The 26865-nt window shown below is 43.9% G+C and overlaps 1 protein-coding gene and 1 pseudogene across 3 annotated transcripts in view; one reads left to right on the top strand and one right to left on the bottom strand.

The window, feature by feature from the left end:
- Positions 1–26865, top strand: part of Alpk2 (alpha-kinase 2) — a 122752-nt gene that overhangs the window by 53492 nt on the left and 42395 nt on the right. For all 3 annotated transcript variants that reach the window (XM_005372989.2, XM_013511023.1, XM_013511022.1), the window contains one exon: positions 22704–26106. In XM_005372989.2, coding sequence (XP_005373046.1) covers positions 22704–26106 — 3403 coding nt within the window. The remainder of the gene's footprint in view (positions 1–22703; positions 26107–26865) is intronic.
- The window catches only part of LOC102009783, a 73031-nt pseudogene continuing 66560 nt past the window's right edge, over positions 20395–26865 (bottom strand).

Here is a 26865-nt window from a genome sequence, read left to right as displayed (position 1 = left end):
AAACATTGCTTATTTCGTACTTTGAGATTCTAATCTCCTGTATAACTGTTCCACCCAATTCATGCCCTCCTCTTTGGTCAGGTAGCTCTTTATTTTACTGACTTTAGAGCCTTTGCCATAAATCATCCTGGGTTAGATTGACAGAATGCCGGTTCTTCCCCTCCTGCTAGACTGTAAATTCTTTGTGGGTCAGGGCTCAGCTTTACGGAGCACATCCAGTACTTGACAGAGAGGAGAGCTCAATAAATGTTGAGTTGATGGTAAAAGAGATTTAAACTCAGCTGCTATGATGTCAATCTCAGACACACTGTAAACATTGTAAACTATAACAACTAAAATAAATAACTGAATTATATTAATGTATTTTAAACTATACAATGGTATACATATAAAATAATATTTATAAATCTCTTTGTGGTCATTCTGGGGCATAAGTCCACTGGGATTTAGGATCTGAAGTCAGCACATAATTACCTCAAAACTCAGATTAAGTGAATTCCTCAGTTAAGCAAAATACTTAATCCTTTTTCCTTATGAAATGAAAGCTGCATGAGATCCCCCAGTGGATTGCCCTTGCTCATTTAACAGTATGGCTGGCAGAAAATTGCCTCCAAAGACATATACAGTAAATCCTGACCCTCAGGACCTGTAAATACATTAGTATACTGGGCAATGAATGGAATTCAGGTTACCAATCTGAATTATTTTGAATTATGTGGGCAAATTGAGTTGTGTAGTCTCTGTAATCACAAGGTTCTCATAAATGACAGAGGAAGATGAGAGAGTTAAGAGTGAGAATTGAAGGTGCTACTTGCTGGATTTGAAGATGGAGGGAGGGACCATGTGGCGAGGTATACTGGTCATCTCTAGAAGCTGGAAAAAGGAAGGAGATTCTTTCTGCAAGAGCTCCCAGAAGGAACACAGTTGACATCTTGACTTTAGCCTGCTGAGAACCATGTGGAATTTTTGGAATTCAGAATTGTAAGATGATAAATTCATCTTACTTTTGAGCCACTAAGGTTGTGGTAATTTGTTACAGCAGCCAACAGAAACTAATACTAACAGAATAGGTCATTTGAAATCAAAGTAGTCCAAAATATGTTGGGATTTATCTTTTTACCTTGAGCATCAGACAAGGAACCTATTCATGACACAGACTATGCAAATTCCAGTTGTCTTTGGCTTATAAAATCAGATGTGGAAGAGAGAAGAACAAGAAAAATGACAACCTACCTGGAATAGGGCTAGTTAATTTAACATTTAACATTTTGGAATTCAGGAAGCCTCAGAGAGAAAAGCCAGAGTCGAACCAATCATTCTAGAACTCTTGGTCCTTTTCAGAGTACGGCTTAGACTGTCCTCACACCAACAGAATCTTCATTGTCCTGAGAAGCAGACCTGAGAATGCCTATGATTTGTGGGCTCCAAGAGAAAGGTCCTCTGGGAAGGCTGTCCCCAGAATCTGATCTCTGGGAAGTGGATAGTGCAAAGGAGGTTGTGCCTGAGGCAGGGCACCTCCAAACATCCTTTCATGCAGGATTTCCAGTCTTCATGGTACTGGCAGTGTGGGCTGGGTAGTTCTTTGTTATGGGCCCCTGTCCCGTGCACGTAATCTGCTTAGCGGTGTCTCTGGCCAGTAACAGTCTCTTCCCCTCAATTCCCCATCACATGGTGACTATCAAAAATGTCTCTGGACATTGCTAAATATCCTCATGGATAGAAGGGAGTAAATATTAATCTGCATTGATTAGCTCTGGCTAAATTCTGTAACCCTTACCACTGAGAAGTGAGAAGGAAAACAGCTACTTTACTTAAATCAGCTCTAATAGAAATTTAATGCAAGCCACATATATAATGTTTTAAAATTCACAAAGTGTACAACTATCATCACTAGTTAATTCCAAAACATTTTTACCATTCCCCAATGAAACTCATACCCATTAGCAATCACTCCCTGTTAATGGCCATGAGTTAAGATTAGTAAATATCCCCACACTCCAGCAAACCTCATCCACTTTCTGCCTCTGGATCTGCCTATTCTGGGCATTTTGTATAAATGAAATTATATAGTATGTGGCTTTTGTGTGTCTGGTTTCTTTCACTCAGTATATTTTTAAAGGGTCGTCCCTGAGGGAGCATCTTCCAATATTTCATTTCTTTTTGGCTAAATAATTTTACATTTTAGGGATATAGCACATTTGTTTTCAGCCAAGTATCAGTTGGTAGACATTTGCATTGTTTCTACTTTGTCGCTCTTTTGAATAATGCTGCTATCAACATTTGTGTTCAAGTGTTCTGTGGACATACGTTCTCAGTTCTCTTGGATAACTCTGTATGTCACCTCCTGAGGAACCACTATATTGATTTTTCAAAGCAGCTGTATGATTTTAAATTCTCACCAGCAATGTTTTTTAAGACTCATTTGTGTTTGTGTGCATAGCTATATATATAATTTTATGGTTTTGTAAGCCACATTTTAAAAAGTACAAAAGTACAGGTAAATAAACTTTAATAATATATATTACTAACCCAAAGTAAGCAGAATATTATCTTAAAACATAAGGAATATAAAAATTATTAATTCAATACTCTACATTCTTTTTTGGTGTTAAGGCTTTAAAATCTCTTGAGTGTTCTTTTTTTTGCCAGGCAGGCGCTGTGCTGCTGAGCTATGTCCCCAGGCCCTCTCTTATGTATTCTACTCTGTGGGATACCTCAATTTGGATGCTAATTGTTCACTGGAAATACTTGATATATATTTAGAGTTCATGAAATTGATAGTTGAAAGTATAGCTTCATATGCCCAAATTGTTCCAAATCTACATAAATTTTTTCCTAACAGAATCACACATATCAGTGTTTTAAGTTTATAATATACTAATTAAAGTTAAACAAAATTTAAAATTCACTCCCTTTGTCACACTAGGCACATTTCTGCTCACTAAGCACATCTGGCTAGAGTGCCTAGATTGAACAAAGTAGCTCTAAGTTATTTCTGTTGTCATTGTAACTTTAAAAATCACACGGCTTCATGGTGCAATCCTGGTTTTCTTTCCTCTTCTGCAGCTGACCCAGTGCAGTCTTTCTCTCTCTCTCTCTCTCTCTCTCTCTCTCTCTCTCTCTCTCTCTCTCTCTCTTTCTCTTTAAATGGACTTTATCTCTTGAACAATTTTAAGTTCACAGCAAAACTGAGCAGAAAGTATAGAAAACTCCCCTGTATTGATGCACACACAAACACAGGCGTCTCTGTTGTTACAATCCATGAACCTACTTGACACATCACAAGCTCCCAAAGTCCACAGCTTACATCAGGGTTCACCGTTGGGTTGCGTGTGCTATGGGTTTGGGTTAATGTGTACTACTTGCATCTGCCCTGAGAGTGTGCAATTCTGTTTTAAAGAGCAACCCTCTTTCCTGTGTGCCATGTATCTCCAGCCATTGTCTACTGGTTTGGAGCAAGTGGCAAATAGTAGCATTTGTCACCTGAGAGCCCTTCTGGCCTATCTGCCCTCAACCTTTGCAGACCTCATATTTGTAATGACCAGCTCTGGCTAAGGCAGTCCCTGCAGCCAAGGCTTAGGCGTCCCAGTTGGCATCCTGGCAGACCTGCTGCTTGTTGGCCAGGCTCCACTGTGTGTCTTATATCACTTTAAAAACAACATGCCACCCTTCCCCAGGGCTATCTATCAGGTTACCTTCAAGCTACAGGACAAAAGAGGACACATTCCAGTGGCCTGTGAGGTCACAGGTAATCTGGCTGCGGAGATCAATATGGCACAGTGGGGTGGGGATAGCTCTTTGTCATGAGTTTTCATCACACCAGGTCTAAGGGCTCATGTTCACAGGAGAAAAAATAGCAGCACTGTCTCCTCAGGGGCAGGATCTGTGGCACAGATTTGAGGCTTCTGAAGTTCACAGGAACAGTGCATCTTATCCTGGGGGGCTTGTCACAATGCAGCTTCTGACTCAGCAGGTCTGGGGAGGGCCTGAGATTCTGGGTTTCTAACAGATGCCCAGGGAATTCCAGTGACTGTACTCTGAGTATCAGGGTTTTTCCCAGGAAGGATTCAACCTGCCCATCCTTTCCTTCCACCTTCCTCCACATCACCCGGTTGCCCAATTGCTAATGAGAGCTGACACATAGTGAGTAGAAATACGTGCCAGGGACTGTGCTAAGCCCTCTGCTTGAGTCGGCTCATCTCCTTATCTCATCCACCCTGGGAGATAAACCCAGCTGTTATCCAGGCTCTACAATGGGAAGTGGTGACACCTTGCTTTTAGCAGAATCTGCCCGGCTCTTTCCATGACTCCGAATAGCTTCCCCAGTTCCATTTTAGGAACTGAGCTCCGTAACCCTCTTGAGAACCAAAACAAACTCATCAATAACTGTGGCTGCCTCTGGTGAAAGGATGGAGTCACTGGCTGGCAGGGGCTGAGAGGGACATGTATTTGTCACCGTGAATCCTTTCACTGGACCCTTCACCAATTTTGTACTGTCCCTCTGTACAGTACTCATTTCAATAAATTAATGAATACTTTTGAAAAATAGTTAAGTTAGGTGTGCTGGGAAGACCCATAACCCCATGTACTCAGGAGGCTGAGGCTGGAGGATCACAAGTTTGAGGCCAGCCAGTGCAACTTATCAAGACTCAAATAAAATAAAATAATAAAGTACAATTTTTAAATAGCTGGGCATGTAGCACAGTATGAGGCTCTGGATTCCATCCCCAGTACTCCCAGCCACAAAAAAAGACAAAAAGAAAAGAAAAAGAAAGCCCATGGCCTTTATAAGTATAGCCATATATACCAATCGCTGGGCCTATAATTAGGGCCAGTTCTCAGGACAGGGATAAGACATTCTCTTCCATGTTGGACATTCAGTTTTACTGTGAAGATGGGGGAGGTTCAGTGGGCCTTGGCCACATACCTTGCATCCTTTGAAAGTATGCAGAATCCCAGCCTGCAACTTCCCAGCAGATGATAAACAATGCATTTACCACCCGGCGGGTGAGGACTTGTCCAGAGGAGGCAGCCTCTATAGTCATAGTTTGATGAGTGTGTTAATACTCAAAAATAGCACATTCAAAGTCAGGTATGAGCATTCCTTTCTTTCAGACATCTTGGGATGTGTTTATCTTTGGTGATATGACACATTAACAAGGAGGAGAAAATCATATTAGCAAAAAATAGTTTGGACTTAGTTACTGTATGTATGTAAATGTGATGTGAACATCAACACCATCTCACTAACCTAAGCTAATTGCTGTGATCATAAAAATTAGAATTTTAATATATGTTTAAAGTAAAGCAGGTTAATTACTTCTAAATCCATATAAGAAATTAGTCTAATTGCTAAGAAGAATTTACAAAAAGAGACTGAGGCCTAACCACTTTTTACTGAACAGATACATTTCCAATGTAATTAGTCATAGCTAAGAACACCCATATTAGAATACTAATTGGCTTAGTTTGGCTGAAATATGGTGTATATAGATGATAATATGAAGAAGATGGGGATCAGAATCTGATAAACCTACTCACTGCTCTAAGGAGTAGGAAAAAACCAAGCCAAATGCCAAACAAATACTGTTTCTGCTATAACCCACACCTCCACCCAGCCCCCTAAAAACCACTAGTCCCAAAATTTTTGCTTCACACATCTGTAATAATCACATGAGCCTTACTTACCCTGTCCCTCTGACCACTCTTGAAATCATCAACAGATGGAATAGAGACAAGTGTGCACAATGAACCACACAGAAGTCACTGGAATAAAGCTCTCAGCCCAACACTCAGGTCTAAAAACAATGCATTTACCACCCAGCGGGTTGTATTACTACAACTCTATCTAAGGGCCATTTTGAAGCCCATACTTTGCAGACTACAATCAAAAGCCACCTAAGCTTTTTGCAGATCCCTGTCCCCTGTTCCATAGGATATGGCAAGATACCCATGCACTTCCCTTATGCTTTGGTCCTTTGAGGTCAATGCTGAGAGGCAACCATTGCATTGACACATGTGACCCCAGGTCCTTTGGTTCCTTGCCTTTTCCTTCCTGCACCAGCGACCTGCTGTCCCATCTTGCACAGCCCCATGCACATGACCTTGGCCACCTCTTTGTGGCCCCTTACTACTCCTCTCAGCAAGCCTCCAGCAGGATGGAAGCAGAGACATCTCAGAGATTTCCCCCAGCAGGGAAAGCTGGATTCCTTTTAAGTCTGTGATCAAAACACTCCTTCCGTGTCCTTTCTTCATTCAACAAATGCTTGTGGAATACCCACTGAGAGGTAGACCCTTTCTGTATGCCAGGGATGCAACAATGACAGGAGCCAAATCCTAGCCATTAGGGTAGGTGCTGGGCTTCTGGTGCAATAGACACAATGTAAACACACAGGAGTACCAGAAGCATCAGCTAGTGATGTGTGCTGTAATGGAGACAAAATAGAGTAGAATCAGTAAAGGATGCTTTTCCTTTGCTTTGCTTTTGGTTACTGGAAATTAAACCCAGGGCATTCATACTGAGTTACACCACCAGCCCTTTTATTTTATTTTATTTTATTTTTGGAGGCAGGTTATCACTAAGTCACTAAATTGCCCAAGTTGGGCTCAAAGTTGTGATACTCCTAACTCAGTCTCCCGGAGTCCTGGGACTACAGGAACACATTATGCCTAGATGTAAAGATGCTTTGTGACTATTCTGAAAATACTTTAACTTCCCCTAAGTTTGTCCAGGATGTTGAGAGTCTGGAATGCAGACTAGTTCTCCTCCAATCCCTCTCCAGGTGATGAGAAACAACCTTTCCATCTGCTCGAATGGGGACAGAGCAAGAAGGAAAACCAAGGAGAAAAGCAACCATGGTACAGCGTCCTTCACAACAAGATAATAGAGAGGGGACCTGATGTGTTACACTTCCTGTAGGGTCTTGCTGTCCTTCTGATTCACCCAGATCAAATTTCTGCATCGCAGTTCAACAGGAGGCATCTTGCCCTCCAGAGGACTCACAGAAGTGGCAGTGGGTGGTACAAAGATTGATGAAGGGCAGTAATGTCCGGAGCTGCTGGACTTGCTGATCCCATATCTGAACCAGCTCTTCATCACTGTTGCTGGGCTGCATCTTCCAGAGGACCAGGAGCTCAGAGGACTGGCTTGAAACAGGCAGGAACAGATTTGAACTTGGGAAGTCAACATGCAAAGCAGCAGGAGAGGCGCCAGACTGGAGCGACTTGTTGTCACTCCTGAGGCTGCTCCCTCTGTCCCAGTTTCTTAGTGACCTTCATCAAAGGGGCAGGTGCTAGAGAAGGCAGGAAAGAAACAAAGGGAAGACAGCAGCTGGCTGCTTCTGGGGCTCTTCCCATGTCGTTCTCCTGCCCAGATATTGCTCAGATTTTCTTGAACCTCTGGTTTTCTGTGGTGCTTCAAAGTTTCCATCTTCTTGGTGTGCCGTGTGCCAAGACCTCACCTGCAGACCCTGATTCCTGTGTGCTGGGCTGGTTCTGGCAATGTGGCACAGAGTGGGTTGGTTGAACCCCCATCCAGGTCCTTCAACTCTCCAAACTGCTGAAGATGAGACTGTGGCTGGTTCAAATGACCAACTGAGGGTGCAGAGACACCGAATCTGTCAACCCCAGGCAGAAGCCTTAAGAAAAGCAGAGGCTGGTGACACTTTGCAGGCTACTGGGGGGGGCACCCCACTTTGGGTGGTCAGTGCTCACTCAGAGAGATCGCTGCTTCATGATCAGGGCCAGAGGAGCAGAGTTCAGGGTATGGCCCATGCTGACAGACAGTGACATCAACTCTGAAGCCCATTGGATCCCACAGTGACAGAATCTGGGCACCTAGTGTACCATCCCAAGTCCCCATAGCCAGAGATTTAGGAGAGCAGATTTCTCCCTTCATGGAGCTGAACTGACTTGGTGCTTGCCGGCAGGATCAGGCAAGTGTCTTTGCCATTCCCAGGTCCACCTTGTGGAAATCTGTTGCAAATGACTAAGACGAACAGGGCTCCCTGACAGCTCCCTTACTGCTGTGCTAACAAGCTCATTGTACTTTGACTCAGTGCATTGAGCACTGTAGCAAGCTGTCTGAGTCCCCTAAAGAGCTTATTTATAGTGAAACCCCTGAGCTGGACTCCAGAGAGTGGGCTTTGATCCATCCTAGTCTTCCTATTTGTAAGAAAACCCCAAATCCTGTCATTCTAATTCTACATGCCTCTTGAGTGGGCATCTTTCTCTGTTACTTTCCAAGAGCTGCCGTGGCGAGTGACCACATACTGGGGTCTTCGGATAACAGGAATATATTCTCTCACAGTTCTGGAGGTGAGAAGTCTGAAATCAAAGGGCAGGCAGGGTGGGTTCCTTCTGGAAGCTCTGAGAGAAAAGCCACCTTAGCTTCTGATAGCTGCTGGCAGTCCTTAGTGTCCCTTGACTGCATCCTGTCAATCTCTGTCACCACTAGCACATCACCTTCCTGCCTATGTCTGTGTGTTAAGTCCCCCCCTTTTACAAAGACACCAGAGTCGTTGGATCAAGGCCCTCTCTACTCTACAATGACCTCATTTTAACTTGATTACATCTGTAAAACCCTATTTCCAAATCAGGTCACATTCACAGGTACCAGAGATTAGAATTTAAACATACTTTCTTAGGGGATGCAATTCAGCCCATTCTCCATCTCTTCAGCTATTTGGCCCAGAGTTCATAAATTTATCTGGATCATTGCAATAGTTTTCCTTCTAGACCACTAATGGCCTTCTTTGCTTGATCTGCTGACCCCAAGTCTTCACAACTTTCCTATGCAAAATGTGTAAGATGAGATCAAAATACATGAGAAATATTTTAAAATGTTACAGTAGAAAACATTGCCATTAATCTCCCTCATTTCAAACACATTTTCCCCGTGTTTTTTCCACTTTCTGAAGCTGTTCTTGAAGTCCTGTTTCCTGAGTGTCTTTTTCTGTGGCTGTCTCAATGTCCTGAGTCAATTCATAATTTTTATGGCAATTTCTGTCAAATAAAAACATTGCAGTGGGTCCTCTGTCACTGTGTGACTTCTGGCTCTTTCCCCAGAGTCAAAATGGCCATGAAAATGGAATCAGTTCAGAATGCTGAGGCAGCCACAACAACCAACTAAAGACACTCATGAAAGAGAACTTCCAGAACTGATTCAGAATATGGCAAGAATGATAGGATAAGTGTATTCAAAACAAAGAGGAGTTTTTTGAGAGGGATTAATAACAATATACTTTTTACTATAAAAGTTAAAAAACACAAACATTCATGATGTTTTTTAATCACACCTTGTAAAATCCAAGAAAACAGAGACTTTGGCTGATGACGTTCTTTCTCCAGAAGCTAGGACATGGAGCAGAATATAGAGGGCTTTCAGCAAGTATTTGTCAAATAAAAAACAAAGGAATTAATATATGTCAATGCACAGGCAATAAATGAATTAATTCCTTAACTTCCCCTAATACACTTGTCCCTTCTCCCTAAAGTCTAATGAATTTCTCCCACACTATGTTACTTGTATCTTGATACCAGCATTTACCATAGAGTACAGTCATGTTTTCCCAGCTGGGGTGTTGTTCATTGAGCTACGCGGAGGCAGACACTAGGTCTGATTTATCTTCAAAGGCCCAGAACAAACATAGTGCCTATTAATATTTGTTGAAATGAATTAAATCTAGTTAGAGAGGCAAGACAGAAACATGAAAAACTGTATTCCCCCACCCCCTCCAATTTACTGCCGCCACCACATTTGCAGAGCTGGGATGGGGTGAGAGGTGGGGCAGGAGGTAAAGTTGCAAATTCTGTAAGTTCCCCTTTCTGCTGATGTTTGAAAAATTATCTTTCTGAGTCAGCACAGGTATTTTGATACTGTCTTGAGATTTGGGGTATTTTTTTAAAGTGATAGTTTAAAAACAAGTGCTTTCACATTACCATTAGACCTATGGTGTTGAATGGGGACAAAATCATCACGAGAACCGCTTACTCCTTTGTCTTTTAAATTTCTGTTTCAGGGTCTAAGTCTGACATCAAACATAAGGAATTTCTGCATCACCGCCTCTCTGTAAGCAGAAAGGGAGCTCAAACGTGCCCTAGCCTTTATGAGAACATTCTGAAGTGGGTGGTGCTGACAACAGGGTCTGGAAGCCTGCCCTAGTGACAAGGATGGTGACAAGGGGTAGATTCCTGGCTGACTAAATTCCACTCTTAGGATGGACTTTGCTTATCATAGAAGCAGGCCTAACCCCCAGAAGAGAGCCAGTGTCCCTATAATTGTCTCATTGCTACAATATCATTCTAGGCCTTTCTAATCAAGTGGCAGAACTTCAGTGTGGACTATGGCTGACACAATGGAGACCGCCCTCTGGCAAGGTGGGAAAAGAATGGGAGTGGGTTGAGTAGCGTCCCTTCAAAACTTGGATTCACCTAGAGTCTAAAATGTGGCTTTTAATAGTAAGATCTTTGCAGTTACTATTCGTTCCGATGGAGTCACACTAGACTAGAGTGAGCCTTAAATCTGGTGACTTACCTCGTAAGAAAAGAAGAAGATACACAAAGAGACACACAGTGAAGATGACCACAGAAAGGCAGAGTTAGAGTTTGGAGTAATGCCTCTGCAAGTCGGAATGACAATGGAATGCTGGAAGCCCTGGGAGCCACCAGAGGCAAGGGAGGATCCTTCCCTCTCATCTTCTGAGGGATCTAGGGGCACCTTGATTTTAGACTACTGGTCCCCAAAACTGAGAGAACATATAGGTGATATTTTAAGCCATCCAGTTCAGGGTCATTTGTTGCTGCAGCCTCAGGGAAGGTACACCGTTGCCAATAGTGTATAGAAGGAATTATTACCAAAATTTTTCTTTTCCCATTTCTGTCTCCAGGATCTTCTTTCAAAGCAGCTCAAACACTAAGGTCACCACAGGAGAGAAAAGAGAGGTGGAGATAGCAATGGGGGTTGTCCTGGGACAGTGATGAGGGTGGGGTTGTATTGTGGAAAACAAAATGATGAAAAGAAACTGATTTTTGTTTAATCAAGAGAATACTGTTTAAAGTTGGGCTCCGTTAAGACAGTGGTTTTCTAATTTTTTTTTTCTTTTTCTTAGCTCAAAGAGTCTGAACTCTGCATGATCAAAAAGCAAGAGTAGTGGAGGGTATGGGCAAGTGAGCTTCCCCAGCTCCCTTGGAGATGCCAGGAGGAGGGAGATGGCAGGGACAGAGTCAGGGCCGCAGGAGGATTTCGATCCTGACTTCATTGCTTCTGATGCTCGGGTTGTGCTAGAGCAAGTTACAGGAAACTGGGGACAGGAGAGCTTTCCTTACTTCCCTTTTAGGGCCTGAGAGCCAGTCACCTCTTTTCCTAACCATTTGGCCCTGCTCGGACACCAGTTCCAGAAGAGCAGGGCCAGGGAAGCAGAACTAAGAGGGCGCATGCATTCCCTGAGGATGTGCAAAGTATCAGACCAGGAAGCAGGCTCTGTCAGAGAGAAACTTTCTCTTATGCTCTACTCATCCCCGCAGCCCCTGTACGTGATTGGGAGCCCATGGAGAAGACAGACTCAGTTGCAGAGACCAAACAAGCCTACATCTTTTAGAAGTATTGGATGGGAATTTCCAAACCATCATGTATATAAAAACCAAATATCAGCTTAGTATATTTTTTGCCTTTTTAGCTCAGGTCACACTCTGAATACCAGGCTTTTTCTTGTTCTTTGATTCCAACGCATTTCCCCACCAACTTCAATTTCTCAGAAGTTTCTTTGTAAATCATTATTTTTTCTTTCCATCTACAAGGGGAAGGTTTATTTGTTTTTTTTTTTTTTTTTGGTTTTTCTCCGGTACCAGGAACCGAACTCACGACCTTGCGCTTGCCAGGCAGGCGCTTTTGCCGCTGAGCTAAATCCCCAGCCCCAGGGGAAGGTTTATTTGGATGGTCCATCCAAAGGGGTCCCTGCATTTTTATATAATATAACCTTGTCATTTCTTATCCTTCTTTAAAGTGTTTTAGGGACTAGGGATATAGCTCAGTAGTACAGCACTAACATGTTTAGGCCCAGAGTTTGATCCCCAGTACTGGAAAACAAAGAGAAAAAATTGGTTTAAGTATTTTAAACTTGACCCTTTAGTTGCATTTTGTAATTGTATGATGCTATGCCCATGGTGAATAGGACATGGCCACCCTTTGTGCCCCATACCTAGCTTTAGTTGATGCAGCTGTGATGCCTTCTGGGTAGTATAAAACCTCAATTATTCATGGTGCTTCAAAAAGGTGAAAAGAACACAACATGCTTCTGTCCCTCTGCTCAGAGAGAATGTAAGGTTTTACCTTAGATGAAAACAAAAAAACAGGAAACCCAACACCAAATTATTAGTGATGAAGAGTTTTAGTTACCTAGAAGCTACATATTAACCAATAAACAGAACCTTGGGGCATTTTTCCAAGTACGAAAGCAGTATCTTAATAGAGATGAGATGAGGAGAGACAGAGACAGAGACAGAGACAGAGAATGAACTGGCAAAATTATGTTGGGCCAAGATCAGATTGGATGGATGATCACTCACTGGACATAATTTGAAGCACCTACAATGTGCCATGCACCAAGCTGAGTAAAAACTAGCCCTGAACTCTTGCCCATGGATCTCAGTTTCCCAGGAAATTTTGTCTCCTCTGTTGAAGAAAGCTGCTTTTGAATCCAAGCAGGTGACATTATTCCTGACTCTCTTGCAACCATACTGCCTGCAGGGATATTTTTTTGGTGATGAGAAAATGAAAGCTGATGACAATGAACTCTGCTGTTGACCTACTGGAGAAAAATGGGATATATCAAGCCCTAACCCGTCATACATGGCAGGCAGCCTGCCAACTATTTGTGTTTGTATTCAGATTTTCCAAGTGCCCAAATATCATCAATACTGTACTGTGTACTTTGAAGCCCACACTGAAAAGGCGCAGTATGAGTGTAGTAACTGTGACAAGTGTTTCCTGTTTCTATAGTTTACAAGAACTTGCTTTGTACAAGGTATTATTGTCAGTGCAGTACGGTAATTGCTACTACGTTGGTTTTGATTTTGCTCACAAATTCTAGAAACTGTAAAGAGAGATATTGATTTGGAACACTCTCCTAGAACCTGAGTAGGATTTAAATTTTCCCCTTATTATCCAGTCTGAAATCTGCAGCAAATTTTCAGTCTGTGGGAAATAAACAATACTATTACACTCACCCCAGGCTTGTAGCTTACAGAGAGATTCCTTCAGAGGCTCTACGGGCCTCTAGGATGGGATCCATGGACTCAGGGGTATCTGGAGACCCCTGAAATTATATGCAATGTTTTGTGGGTAAAATGAAATTTTCTGGGAAGAAGCCATAACTTTCCTTGGCTCTTCCTAGTGGTCAGTATCCCACAAGTGTCAACAAAGTTGAAGGCCCATTGCCCCTGGTCTTCCATTCTGTGGATGTGATGGTTTTCAGTGGCTTGGGTCAGATCTGTGAGCCTAAAGATCACCACTGTGGCCTGTAAGCTCACGTGCATAGACTACCAAAAGGCAGAAGCAAAGAGATGAGAGGCAGAAGAGCTAGGAATCCAGAGAACAGACCCCTAGTGGTTACCCCTTCTCTAGTTGGAGGTCTCTCCTGGGCTCTCTCTCAGTTCCCTGCTGACTCATTCTCAGATTAGTCCATATATGGTAACGTGCTATGTCATTTTCTCTAACAACTGTGGTAGTTATTAAGAAGAGTAGAAGCCTTTGGAGTCAAAGGAAACTCTGGTTCCGAATGAAGGGTGAGGTCAACCCCATTTTAATGTTTGTGCTATTTACATGGCAGCAGGTCACAGAACACCAGAGCTGTCGGGTGGAAAGATCTGCTCTAACCCTCTTACTTTGCTATGGAGGAAACAGCTCAGAGAGATCCCATGACTTCTCTGAAGACACTTTCCATTTAGCAGCATATCCAGGACCAAACTTGGGTGTTCAGAGTTCCAATTGTATTTTCCAACTTAGCCTACTTTCCTTTCACCACATCCAAGTCCTTGTCTTTTCAAGACAGAGGAGAAAAAAAGACAGAAGTAAAAAAACTAAACTCACACTGTTCAGAAATGTTCAGCAGAAGTCACAGCCCCATCTTCTTATATGTTTTCCTTTCTCCCAGTTGCATTTTATGGGAATAAGAACTTTCTCTGACCTCTCCTAGCCAACTTCCAGATGCACAAAAGTCTAGATATGTGCAGGTAAGGGAGACAGCCACTTTCCTCACTGATTTTACATGAGATTTCATGAGATTTTGCACTAAATAGTTACCTCCTCTGTTAGAAGAGGTGGTATGTATCTCTGTAAGAATTCATAACCCAGAGTCCTCAAGTCCTACATATTGATGCAACTTTATGGACATTAACTATATTTAATGTGTGTAAAGTGATTAGTAGCAGTAGTATTACTACTGCTTAGCTCACATCACACAAGATGCACCAAAAAAACCACTGAAAACTCCTGGCTTTTGCTCATACCACTGTTCATTCAGAGCCCCTTAGTCCTAGGAAATATACAAGTCAAGGAAACCCTGTCCTCTCCCAGAGATCCACTGGTACTTCACAAAAGCTGAAACTTTCCTGAGAAATCAAGACAAGATTGCAAGCCCAGCTTGCTGAAGATTTCTTATAGGCCAGGAGGGCATGAAATCAAAAAGAGCTGGTCAGATGACAGGAATAGTTGGAATCCAGTTTCACAATTGGGAATTTACATGAATATCAAGTAAAGCACCCTCTTCCTCCTTATCATGTATTATTTTAACATTCAAAGAATTTAGTGAAGCTTTCTTTCTGGACCACTAGGCAATCCCTAAAAATAAACTCAAGTTCTTGAAATATTCTAGTTTGCTTTACGCTTTCTTTGGCTGGTGACTTGGCTATTTTTAGTTTCTCAGCCCCAGGTGGTATGGATTTGATCTATCGAATGACCAATGACCGAATGATGCTGAGCCTGCTCTGAGGGCTCAGCAGATACTTAGGAAAGGTTATTCCTGGGCAAGGCTACCGCCACCCCAGATGGGATAGGGGACAAACCCATTTAAAGATTCTTGGAACCACAGGGAAAATAGATGATGTGTAGACAACCATGAAAGACAGTGCTTTTTAGTTCAGTTCAGATAAAAAGGAAAAAACATTAAAAGAGCATCAAGGAAAGAAAAAGGAGTCGGAGAAAGAAAATTATCTGATGATAGGTAAGACAGGCTGGCATGTAGAGTGTTGCCCAGGTGAAGTTTAAGGGTTTAAGGAGCTTGTCTGTCTTGGCCCTGTGGGGTTATATTTGGCCTTTAGACCCATGGCCTCTCTCCTTTGATGATCCATCTTCTCATATTTCCCCCTTCCCCCTCCTGACTCTACTTCAAGTTCACCTTGCCTCAGGCCCTTTTGATCCCTTGGCATTTGCCCAGGCCCTGAGTTCCCTTCCCAGGAACCATACCTCTTGCCCTTTGTGACACTGTCCTTCAGTTTAATCTGTTAGAGGCTGCCCAGTGCCTCTAGAGGCCTCACACACCACCCTCTTCATCCCCCAGCAGTGTATTTTTCTCATACCCGTTAGGAGGTTTTTAGCAACAGTTAAAAGAATAACCAAACAGTAGTCTAAAATATATAAGGAGCTTTGTTGTTCACAAGGACTTTTCTGGGAGAAGGTCATGTTGTCACACTAACAGCTCCGTGATGTCTGTAAGCCCCCAAGTTCTTTCTGTGTTTCTGCCCTCTGTCATAGTGAATTTGCTTTTCCTTCTCGTGCTGGTTGTCCCAGGTCTGGAGGATGACAGCTATTGTGTCAGGCATCACATTTTTTTTTTTTTTTTTTTGGTTTTTCTCCGGTACCGGGAACCGAACTCACGACCTTGCGCTTGCCAGGCAGGCGCTTTTGCCGCTGAGCTAAATCCCCAGTCCCAGGCATCACATTTTGATTCAAGGAAAGTTTAGGGAAGGTACCCATCATATCTGTACTATGGTGTGAATGTGTTCCCAAAATTCATGTGTTGGAAACTTAATTCCCAAAGTTATTCGTTAACAGTGTTTAAAGATAGAGCCTTTGGGAGGTAATTAAAATGAGGCGAGATGACGAGGGTAGGGCCCTCCTAAGGTCACTAGTGGCTTTATAGGAGGAGCAGAGACCTGAGTCAACACACTTGCTCCATCTTGCTGCACGATGCCCTCCACCCTCATACAAACAGCATGAGGAACCTCACCTGATCCTGAGCAGATGCTGGTGTCATGGTCTCTGGACTTCCTGCCTCTAGAACTGTGATTCAGACAAACGCTTTATAAATTACTTGGCTCCTCAGGTATGTTGTTATAGCAACACAAAATAGTTTACCATTTTCTATTTGTATTCTTTCATCTATTTATTCACTCAGCAAAGTTATTTGAGCCCCTTAAATACACTAAGGTTTAGAAGTGAATAACGAGAATCCTTTCCTGTGGAACTTTTAAGGAAGCAGACAAGAAAATAGGTAGTCATGTTGTGAGTAAAAAGGGGTCTTATACCCAAACTGTCCCAGAGCTCAGAAATTCTGGGTTTATATTAATGGGAATGTCCAACCCCTGTTAGGGTAGGGTTTGTTCCAACTTCTCTGACTAGAAAATGTGAGTTTGGTTCAGTAGTAGAATACTCAAGAGGAGGAGGAAGAAGAGGAGGAGGAGGAAGAGGAGGAGGAGGAAGAAGCAGCAACAAAGGGAGAGAGAAAAGAAGGAAAGAAGGAAGGAAGGTAGGGTGGGAAGGTCTTTGTAGCCTATATTAGTCACTTTTCCATCACTGGCGAAAAAATACTCCACACTGCAACTTAGAAGAGAAGAGGTTTATTATGATAGGTAGGACAGGCTGGCATGTAGAGTGTTGCCTACATGGCTCATGGTTTTCAGAGAATTCAGTTCATGGCTGGCTGACTCTGAGGCAGAAACAGCGTGGTAAAAGAGCATTGCTGACGAATGTTCAACTCATGGCAGTCAGAAATCGGGGGTGGAGGAGAAGGAGAAGAAGAAGAAGGAGAGAAGAAGAAAAAAGAAAGAGAAGGAGCAGGAACAGGATCAGGAACAGAGGAGGAGGAGGCGAGGAAGAGGAGGGGTGAGGAAGAAGAGATGCTGGGAACAAGAATACCATGCACCTTCCAGGTCACTCCCCCAGTGACCCACCTCCAGCCAGACCCCACCTTGTAACAGCACACTCGGCTACTGAATTCATCAGTGGATGGGTCTGCTGAGAAATATGGCACCCCCGTGACCCAACCACCTTCCAAACACTCGACACTTCTGAGGGACGATTTAAACCTAAACCACAGCCAGAGAGATATGACTTTAAATCCTGGCTCTGCTGTTGACTGGGGAACCATGGGGAGATGTCTAACTCCAGAGCATTATTGACCTCATGTGTCAGTCTTCAGTTAACGCTTCCTAGCTCTGGACCCACGCTTCACTGTGTGCTCTGTGCTTACACAGCTCCGTTACTCCCCTCTAAAGGAAGCACAGCTCAAAATGCTGGCACTGCTCAGAATGCAGGACACTGCGGGAGGAAGAGAATTCCTGTCACTTCTGACAGCTGTGATTGGTGAGAGGGGTACATGGGCATCCATAGAGTCTGCCCCAACTGTGGGACCCCCAAAAGGAGTCCACCTGAGACCCCGCAGCCTCAGTCTAGTGAAAACCTTTCTATAGCCTTCTCTTTTTGGAAGGCAATGGCCTCCATAGCCTACCTGCTTTTACCAACACCCAGGCTCTCACCACAAGCCTCACATGGTCTACAAATAGGCCCGCGATGTGTGCAAAGCAGTTGTTTCCCCCTGCAGGCCTCCCAGCCCCACCCATTACTGATGTGACCACCTAGTCCCACGTGGAACGGTCACCTGATGACTAGCCAGCAGTTCTGTTCCAGTTAGGGCTTCACTAAATGAGCAAACTGGTGGTTTCTGCTATCTGGTGGCCTAACCACACCTTCTCCTCCTCCTACTGAACCTCTTCCAAGTTCATCCTCCCCTGTTACTTTTCCTCAACCTAATGTGCCAGAGAGACTCTCCTTATATTTTGCAGTGTTTTTCCATCCTGGCTACCAGTTCTTTACATTTCCCTTCCCTTATATAACCCACTGTGTGGTTTCTTTCTTTCTTTTTTTCTCCCTTGGGGGTGGGAGTACTGGGAATCGAACTGACAACCTTGCACTTGCCAGGCAGGCACTGTGGTGCTGAGGTATATCCCCGGCCCCACTTTGTGGTTCTGTCTCTTGATTTGAGCCAGATATTCACCTCATCAGTAAAGAAGAGGTAAGAACATCTTCATTTCAGATTTATTTTTCAGACAAATGAGAAAACCATCATAAAGCATAGAGCTCAGAGCTCTGCTCAATTTCCCCTTTGCTTTGGGTTTACTTTCTTTTTACAGAGAAAAGGGAAACTAATGTCAGTGAATACCTTCTGGATACCAGGCACTGTGCCAGGCCCTTGGCAGGATGGTGCTGACGAGCATGTGGTTAGCCTTAGAGGAGGTGACGGAGGGTCATAATGTAACATACTACTAGAGCGTAAGAAGGCCATAGTGCAGGAAGCTGAGCTACAAACCCAGGTTGCCAATCCTCCCAGTCCGTGCACCACCCCACAGTGGACTCCCTCCTAGATTCCCAAACATTCCTTCTTTGCACTGAGTGGGAACAATTTTCCCACATAACAAAGCCCCTTGGGTCTTATGACTCATTCCATGATGAGGGTAGTCAAGTGGCTGGAGCATCATTTGCTGGAGTCTTTCTTTTGTCGTCCCTTGAATAACAGATCTACCCAACTCATTGGAAAGCCTGGTTTTTCTCTATATATGAGCTGGCTACTAAATGAGGGCTAAGCAGCCTTTGCTCTTAGAACTGGTGCTATAAGCCTTGACAAGTAAGAACTGGGCTGTTAAGGATGTGCTTTGAAAAAAATCCCATTGCTTAAAGTAAAATTATGGAATGTCATAGCAGCAGTGGACCAGTTGTATGGTTTGTTGCTAACTTCCAAGGATCAACAATCTTTGTTATGTTCACTGTGCTTTCTCAGTGCTTAGAACCATGCCTGGTATACAGTAGATATTCACTAAATGTTTGTCAAAGGGGAGAATTTATATAGTCAAGGAATCACCATATGTGTGCATACGTGGAGCTTCGCTAAGGTATTTTAAAGTAGGATTTTATTTTAAAAGCAAGAGGAACATGACAATTTTATAATCAAGGTATGCTATTAAGATAATATAGTCCAGGGACCAAATTCACCCTAATGAGAACTTACTTGCCTGCTATTTCATGTCCTCTGGATGTTAGTCTTTTCTAGGTTACAGCCTATTATTCTGTTGATATGGTAGTTTATCAGTAATGAGGGGTGAAAATAAAGGTATCATCCCAGTAGGTAGCATAGCAGCTTTTCGAACAAAGCCCTTTGGAAAATATTACCTGGTGCCTGGCAGAGAATTCTTCACGTGGCAGCTACTCCATAAATGTCTGTTGGCACCAATGAGACCGTGATGATGGAAAGACCTTAAAATAAAGCACTGACAAAAATAGTGTGGATTCAGGCAAAATAAAGAAGACTGAGAGAGGTGGGGGTGATTTTTGTTTTTGTGGTTCTGGAAATCAAACTTAGGACCTTGGGCACACTAGGTAAGTGCTCTGCCACTGAGATACATTCGTAGTGCTTTTAAAATTTTTATTTTGGAGATAGAGTCTTGCTAAATTGCATAGGTTGGGCTTGAACTTGTGATCATCTTGCTTTAGTCTCCTGAGCACCTGGGATTACAGGTGCATACCACTGTGCCCAGAGAGTGGTGGGATTTTTGATTGGGCAGACTCTACATATCTCACTAATGACCGGCGAGCTACCTATGCTTTCTGTGCTTAAAAATTAGGTGTATTTGTGCTATAACTCATAAAAACGCCAAACCAAAATAGCAAGTAAAAAGAAGACTGTCTCCATGTGTTATAGACATTCAGATACAGAGAGGAAACCATTTGGGGGAACAAAGATTTCCTATTTGCAAGTTCTGTATATTTCATTTGTTATTAAACTCTGACATTGGTATGTGTGTGTCTGGCACTGGGGATTGAACCCAGGGCCTTCATACTCCAGGGCTCTTCCCCTGAGCTAAAACCTCAGTCTTTTCTTATCTTTTATTTTTTGTTTTAAGACAGGGTCTTGCTAAGTTGCCTAGGCTGAGCTCAAACTTGAGACTTCCTTGCCTCAACCTCTCAACACGGTGGGACTACAGGCATATCCCACTGTGGCCAGCCTCTTTGACACTTAAAAAAGCCCATTTTCTTATTTCTCAGAAATTATCTTTCTTGCTTTCCCTTTTCCATCTTAATATCATCATGAGGGAAGGAAAACATTTAGAAAGAGAGTAAGCCAGGATTTGAACCAGCAATGATAATATTTAGAATTCTTTAAATAGGGGTAGGCACAGATAAAAGTTTTAATCCCTTTTGATACAAAGTTTTAATGGGTGACCTTCTGTAGAGCTATCTCAGTTAGTACATGATTCGTTTATTAATTCTTCTAACAAATACTTCTTAAACACTTACTATGTGCTAATCACTACACTGAGCCTCGAATACAACATAGAATGAGATCACCTCACAGATGAGTGTTTGCCTGTCTTGTATCTCCGTTACCTGGAACACTTCCTAGTACATGGGAGGGCATCTATAAATATGTTAAATAAATGATGCCACCCTTCATGGAGTTCATATTAACTTTCTTCTTGTTCAGTTAACAGTTTTTTTATGGTGAAAAAAACGTGTATTTAGACTTAGCTGATTCAGTTTAGATGATCCCAATTTTGTTGGCATCATCCAAAGTGCTGTAATCAGGATCCAGCTGGACATACACCTTCTTTACTCCATCAGGCCCGATCAGGGTATTGACCTTGGCCATGTTGATGTCATAGAGCTTCTTCACAGCGTGTTTGCACTGCTGCTTGTTGGTCTTGCCATCCACAATGAACACAAGCGTATTGTCCTCTACCTTCTCCATGCTGACTCTATGGTCAGGAGGAATTTGATGACGGCATAGTGGTCAAGCTTGTTTCTCCTGGGGGCGCTCTCCTGAGGGCTTGCTGCATCTGGAGCCACAGTGTCTTGGAACAGCAGAAGGTGGGCAACATGTAGATCTTCTTTTTGTGGGTGTGGATGCCTTTCAGCACTGCCCTCTTGCCCTTTAGGGCTTTAGCTTTGGCTTCAGCTTCGGGAGGGGCAGGAGCCTCCTTCTTTGCCTTCAGCACCATCTTGGTTAAAAAACAAAACAGGAGCGTATGTCAATACAATTGGAGTTAAATGAATCTCAGTGTAGTTTAACAAGGAGAAAATGCGAGATGAATGATTGTGGGCAGCAACAGCCTGGAGAGACGCAGGGAGAGAAGCGAGTAAGTTGTCCTGCTTCCCACTGGCAGTAGGTACAGGCATTGACTGCAGTGTAGGAAGACCCATCCTCATAGGTGGTTTATGGAAATAATCTTCAGGGCTTTGGAGCTCCCTGTGCACACAGACATTTCAGCTTTGTCTTGTCATGGACTAAAAGTTTCAAGAGACCAGAACTTAGTCAGAGTTGGCTGTTTTTGAACAATACCTAATATCATACAGCATTCAGACAGTGCCACAATGGGTTCAGCCTGAGACTGTGAGATTTCTTTTCCGTATCCCCTCTCTCCCTTCCTCTCTTCCACCCTTCCTCCCTTCCTCTCTCCTCTTTTCTGACAACCTGAGCAGTCCCGAATCCCCTATGTCTTGTGGAGGTGGCTGCCTACGTCTGAACCTGTTTTGAAAGTTTTGTGCTATTGTGCTCGCTGCTTCTTTGTGAGAGAGAGTCTTTGTCTTGTAATCTGAGTAATTCTCTTTAAGGTTATCACACATGGTGTATTAACTATTGTTATTCTCTTACTATTTTGTTGTGAAATTTTGTTCTACATTTTTTTTTTTTTTTTTTTTTTTGTCTTTTTGAGACAGAGTATGGCTATTGAGCTGACTTTGTAGGCCAGGCTGGTCTCAATCTCTCAATGATACTCCTGCCTCAGCCTCCCAAGTGCTGGGATTACAGGTGTGCACCACCATGCCCAGCTCTTGTTCTACATTCTAATAAAATAAAATTTTTGAAAGTCCAGGAGGGTTTCCATACAACCTCTTCTGGGCAAAATGATTGGCAGTGCTAATGGCCACTCATAACTTCATTGAAGAACAGGCCTCTTTCTGTTCTTTAGAAACATTATTAACCAGCAAGCTGTCATATTTTGAGGACAAAGATTGCTCATTCTACTTTCCAAGTACTGTATATTTCATGTATAACAACCATGTGAAATTCATCCTCCTAGAAAGATGAACACAGCTCTTATGATTTATTTGATCAAATTGGCAGTTGGTTTATTTTCTCTTTTCCTCCGAAAGGGTGAAAAAAATCATAAAGTAAGTCATAATTGCCAACAGATGTTTTGGTTATAATGGTAAACTTGCACAGGCTCTCCTGGAAGATATAATTGCTGAAATTTGCAGTTTCCCAAGAAGTCCCTCAGAGCTGGAGAGAGTTTGAGGTTAATATTTTGATTTCAGTCATTCCTGTCCTTGTTATCCATTGTTTCAGTCATCGAGGATTAGCACTCTTGGGACTGCAGTTATGTCCCATTGGGGGCTCTCCCAGGAACAATTCTATTAATACCACTTTTCGTCTTCCTAGGTGCAAATTCTGGAAATGGTCAGGGAAAGAATCTCTCTCAGACAGATGCCAGCTTTCTTGAAGCCTACTGGGGAGGAGCCTCCACTCACAGGGACCACAACGAATTTCCTCTCCAACACAGGAAGAATCCATGAGGACGATGCATCACTGGCCCAATACTTGGAGGTAGAAAGCCACCCTCGAGGTCCACAGCAGGAAGAAAAACAAGACAGAGACAGCACCACCACTGGAGGTTCCCGGGCAGACCTAGAACTTGAGCTGAGCACCCCAAAAACTAACGGTAGAAGTATGTCCCTGGCTGTGCTCTCAGGGCATCTCTCCCAAGATGCTAGCACCGAGCCCAGGGAGCCTGAGGCCCTCTCCAGTGCTTCCCCTGAGCCCACAGGTACTGCCCTCACCTTGGAAAATGCGTGCAGTGGGTCAAGAGACAGAGAAACAACATGTGTGATGGAGTGTTTTGAAGCTGGTGACCAAGGAACATATTATGATACCATGGATTCTCCTGCTGGAACACCAGTTGATAAATATTTGCCTCAAGATATTTGCTCCGTGGACTCTGAGCTGACAAAAGGTCAAAGCAAAGTATGTGATTTATATTCTCCTGATGACAAGACACTGGCAGTTCTTTTCCAGACACAAGGTTCTGAGCCTCCACAGTCCACAGGCGACAGCAGCAAGGATAGAAACTCAGCACTGTGCCCTCTTTTTGTCAGTACTTTTACCTGGAACATGTCGCAAGAGGCCACCAAAAGTGCTGAAGGGAAAAATCTAGCCAAGATGGAGAATTCCACTGCCATCTTGTCCTCTGCAAAGTTGGCTGGCTGGGAGAGGCTGAGCCCACAGCACTCAGGGGGGCTTGGGGGAGCCCAGCCCCCTTCTGTTAAGAAAAATTCTTTTGTACACTTTGAGCAAGGTGACAAGACTCCTAGGACTTATGCCTCAATCACCACAAACACACCAGCCAGTCGTAGTTCAGATCTGAATTTCCCTCAGGAGAAGCCAATGGCATTAACAGCATTAATGGCTAGTGCTGAGTGTTTACAAGATACCAGGAAGACTGAGGGTATATCAGCTGATATCGTTGCCACCAAAAGTCCCCCAGCCAAATATGCCGTTTCAATTTCTGTGAGCAACCTTCCAAGTGGTGCACAGGAGAACTCACCTGGAGTGCCAGATGAAAATAACCTCGAATTTCCCTTCAGTGTGCAGTTGGGTCATGTTTTAAGTGGTCCCACCACTGAATCTACCAAAGAGCTACTTTGCTTGGCCCCCAGTGTGCCTGGAGTCTGTGGTAGCCATGTTCCCCTGCTCCTGGAGGGAGAGGGCTCCTGTAACAATTGCCCTCTTCAGACTGATCACTGGTCTAGAAACAAGAGCCAGACTGTGGTCAGAGCAGACGAAAGCCTTGAAGAGGATTTCCAAGAAAAAGGAAGTGAAACAGAGAAGAGCCAGTCCCGCCAGGATTCTTTCTTAGCAGATGATTTCCAAGAAAGTTTGCTCCCCGCATCTGCGGCACAAGAGAAAACTAACTTGGTGCCCTTAGAGCACTCCCTAGCAAACTGCAGAGACGAAAGAGGGCATAGAGCAGGCGTGGGGACCGATGACTCCACGGTGGCAGAAGCAGTGGTGGAAAAAGACAGCCAGGCAGTAAGCAATGTTCCATCACTCTCTGAAATCCTGCTGGGGGAATCTGAAGAGAGTGGACCAGGAAATTGGAAAGCAGGGAAGAAGCTGAAGATTATAACCCTAGAAGCTTCTATTTCTGAAATCTGGCCACCAACACAAGCAACGGAGCTTGAGTACAAGGAGGCAGAATCTAGTCCCACACTCCCTCACAGGCCCTGGGCTCTGCCTGATGCTCTGCAGACAGATGCTGCCTTGCTTAAGCAGGCTCACTCAGATATGGCAGTCTTGGTTCCCAGTCTTCAGGATGAGACTGGTCCAGCCCTTGCTGACCACAGGGAAACCCCTGAGGGCTATGTGCCTACCTGGACCACACACCAGAGGAGTCTTTCTTCTCAGGATTTGAGCCAGCCAAGATTCTTGGAGTCATCTGTGGACACTATTGGTGAAAATGAGTTGTGGGTCACAGATTCATTATCAGAGGCTTCTGGAACTGGATGGAAGGAAAATGCTAACAGTGTGAGTCAAGACCAAGAGAAAACTCAGGCCCAGGTGGATCACTTGGCCTTCTTTAAGCAGTTTCTGGCCTTCCCTGGCATCCGAGAGTCCTCTGTCGATCCCATTGATGATATAGGTGTGATGCAGGGCCCTAGGGCTGAGAAACTAGGGCCCTCTGATCTCACACTGGAGGTCGCCAGACAGGCATGGAAATTGACTGATGGAAATTTGGACCCGAAAGAAGTCCAACCTGACGTTCTGCAAGTTCCATGTCCCCAAAACAACTGGGGGACCATTCCAAATGAAAACAGAATCAACCAAGACCAAGCAGACAGCAAGAGAGAAGAAGCTGAACAAAGTCAACATAGTGAGGCAAAAGTGGATGTCCAGCCTGCCATCTGGGAAGACCTATGTCCAAATGCAGGTGAGCAAAGAATTCCAAGTATATGCAGCATCAGCCAGATACAAGCAGGCAGTGACAGAAGCTCAGAGGAGGCTGAGCAGAGTACAGAGAACAAAGCTGGATGTATTTCTCCCACTTCATCTCCTGCTAACTGTCTTACAGTAATGACTCAGGTGTCTGTTGGAGTTGATTCTCACAGCTCCATGGGCCAAAGTCATGATCGATCTGGAAATGACTTGGTTGAGCCTAGTAACCATCAGTATGCATTTTCTGACTCAAAGGAAAGGGCAGCTATTGAGTATGGGCATAGGCAACATGTGCCCTCTTCTCGTGAACTTATGCAACTGCCTTGCATCTCATCTCCTGAAGGGAGCACCAGCAACTTTCCAATAAGCAGTACAATTGAGGAACTGAAAAGAGAGGAACCTCAAGTTGAGGAGCCCAAACTCGCAGGCTCATCTGGCTCCACCGCGATGACTTTGGCTTTCATTTCAGGAGAATGTGAGTCAGAGAAGTCCCCCGAGTTCCTGCAGGACCCATGGCAAAAAGGCTCCACCCTGAGCCGTGGGAAAAAGCTAAGGGAGGAGAAGCCCATTCATATGACCAAACAGACTGGCAAATTACCAGGGCCTCGATTAGCAGTGCCTGGGTCAGAGGAGGTCAAGAAGAAGCAAGAAACTTCGGGAGGTGGACAATTAGCTGAGGGAGTAAAGAAGAAAATACTGTCCAGGGTGGCGGCCCTGAGATTGAAATTGGAGGAGAAGGAAAACGTCAGGAAGAACTCCAGTCTTAGAAAGATTCCCAAACTCGAAAAATCATTGTCACGCACTGGTGAGAAAAAAGATCTGAAAGAGGCACCTTGCAAAAGAGAAGGAAAAGGTGAGGCTCTGTTGCTTCTGTCATTGTTGAAGTTTGGGTGTGTGAGGCCAGGTGTGAAGTTCTAACATCCTCTTGCGCCCTCTGCAATTCAGGCAAGTGTCCATCGTGTGGACATTTGGTGGTAGTGGCCAAGTGGCTTAAGCACTTAGGTCCATGGTCCTCATACTTCTGCATGCCTCAAGATCACTGGCAGCTTGTTAAGTGCAGACTGCTGGGGCCCATGCTAGTTTCTGATGCAGGGGAGGGATGTGTGGGGCTCAAAAATTTGTGTTTCTAAATGACATGTGGTGGCACATGCCTGTATTCCCAGCTCTCTAGAAAGCTGGGGCAGGAGGACAGTAAATTCAAGCCCAGCCTGGGCAATTTAGTGAATTTGTGAGACTCTGTCTGAAAAAGAAAGAAAGAAAAGACTGGGGATGTGTGAAGGTCCTGGGTTCGGTCCCTGATATATACATACACACATAAAATAATCTGTGCTTCTTGCAACTTCCCAGCTGAGCTGTGGGGAAAAGCACACCGAGAACTGCTGCTGAAGGCTTCCTGTAGGTGTGTCTGATAATGGGAGTGTGATTATGATGGCTTCCTGTTTAATTATCCTTTAAAAAAAAAATCTATTTAAGGAGATGAACAGAAGCATTAATCAGTGTTGCTAATTAATATAATTAAATAGGGGGCTGGGGATTTAGCTCAGCGGCAAAGCGCCTGCCTGGCAAGCGCAAGGTCGTGAGTTCAGTTCCCGGTACCGGAGAAAAACCAAAA

Source organism: Chinchilla lanigera, unplaced genomic scaffold, assembly GCF_000276665.1.
Source record: "Chinchilla lanigera isolate Chin_1 unplaced genomic scaffold, ChiLan1.0 scaffold00001, whole genome shotgun sequence".
Taxonomy (NCBI): domain Eukaryota; kingdom Metazoa; phylum Chordata; class Mammalia; order Rodentia; family Chinchillidae; genus Chinchilla; species Chinchilla lanigera.
Note: the sequence above shows the minus strand (reverse complement) of the source record. Positions and strands in the feature narration are given on the sequence as shown.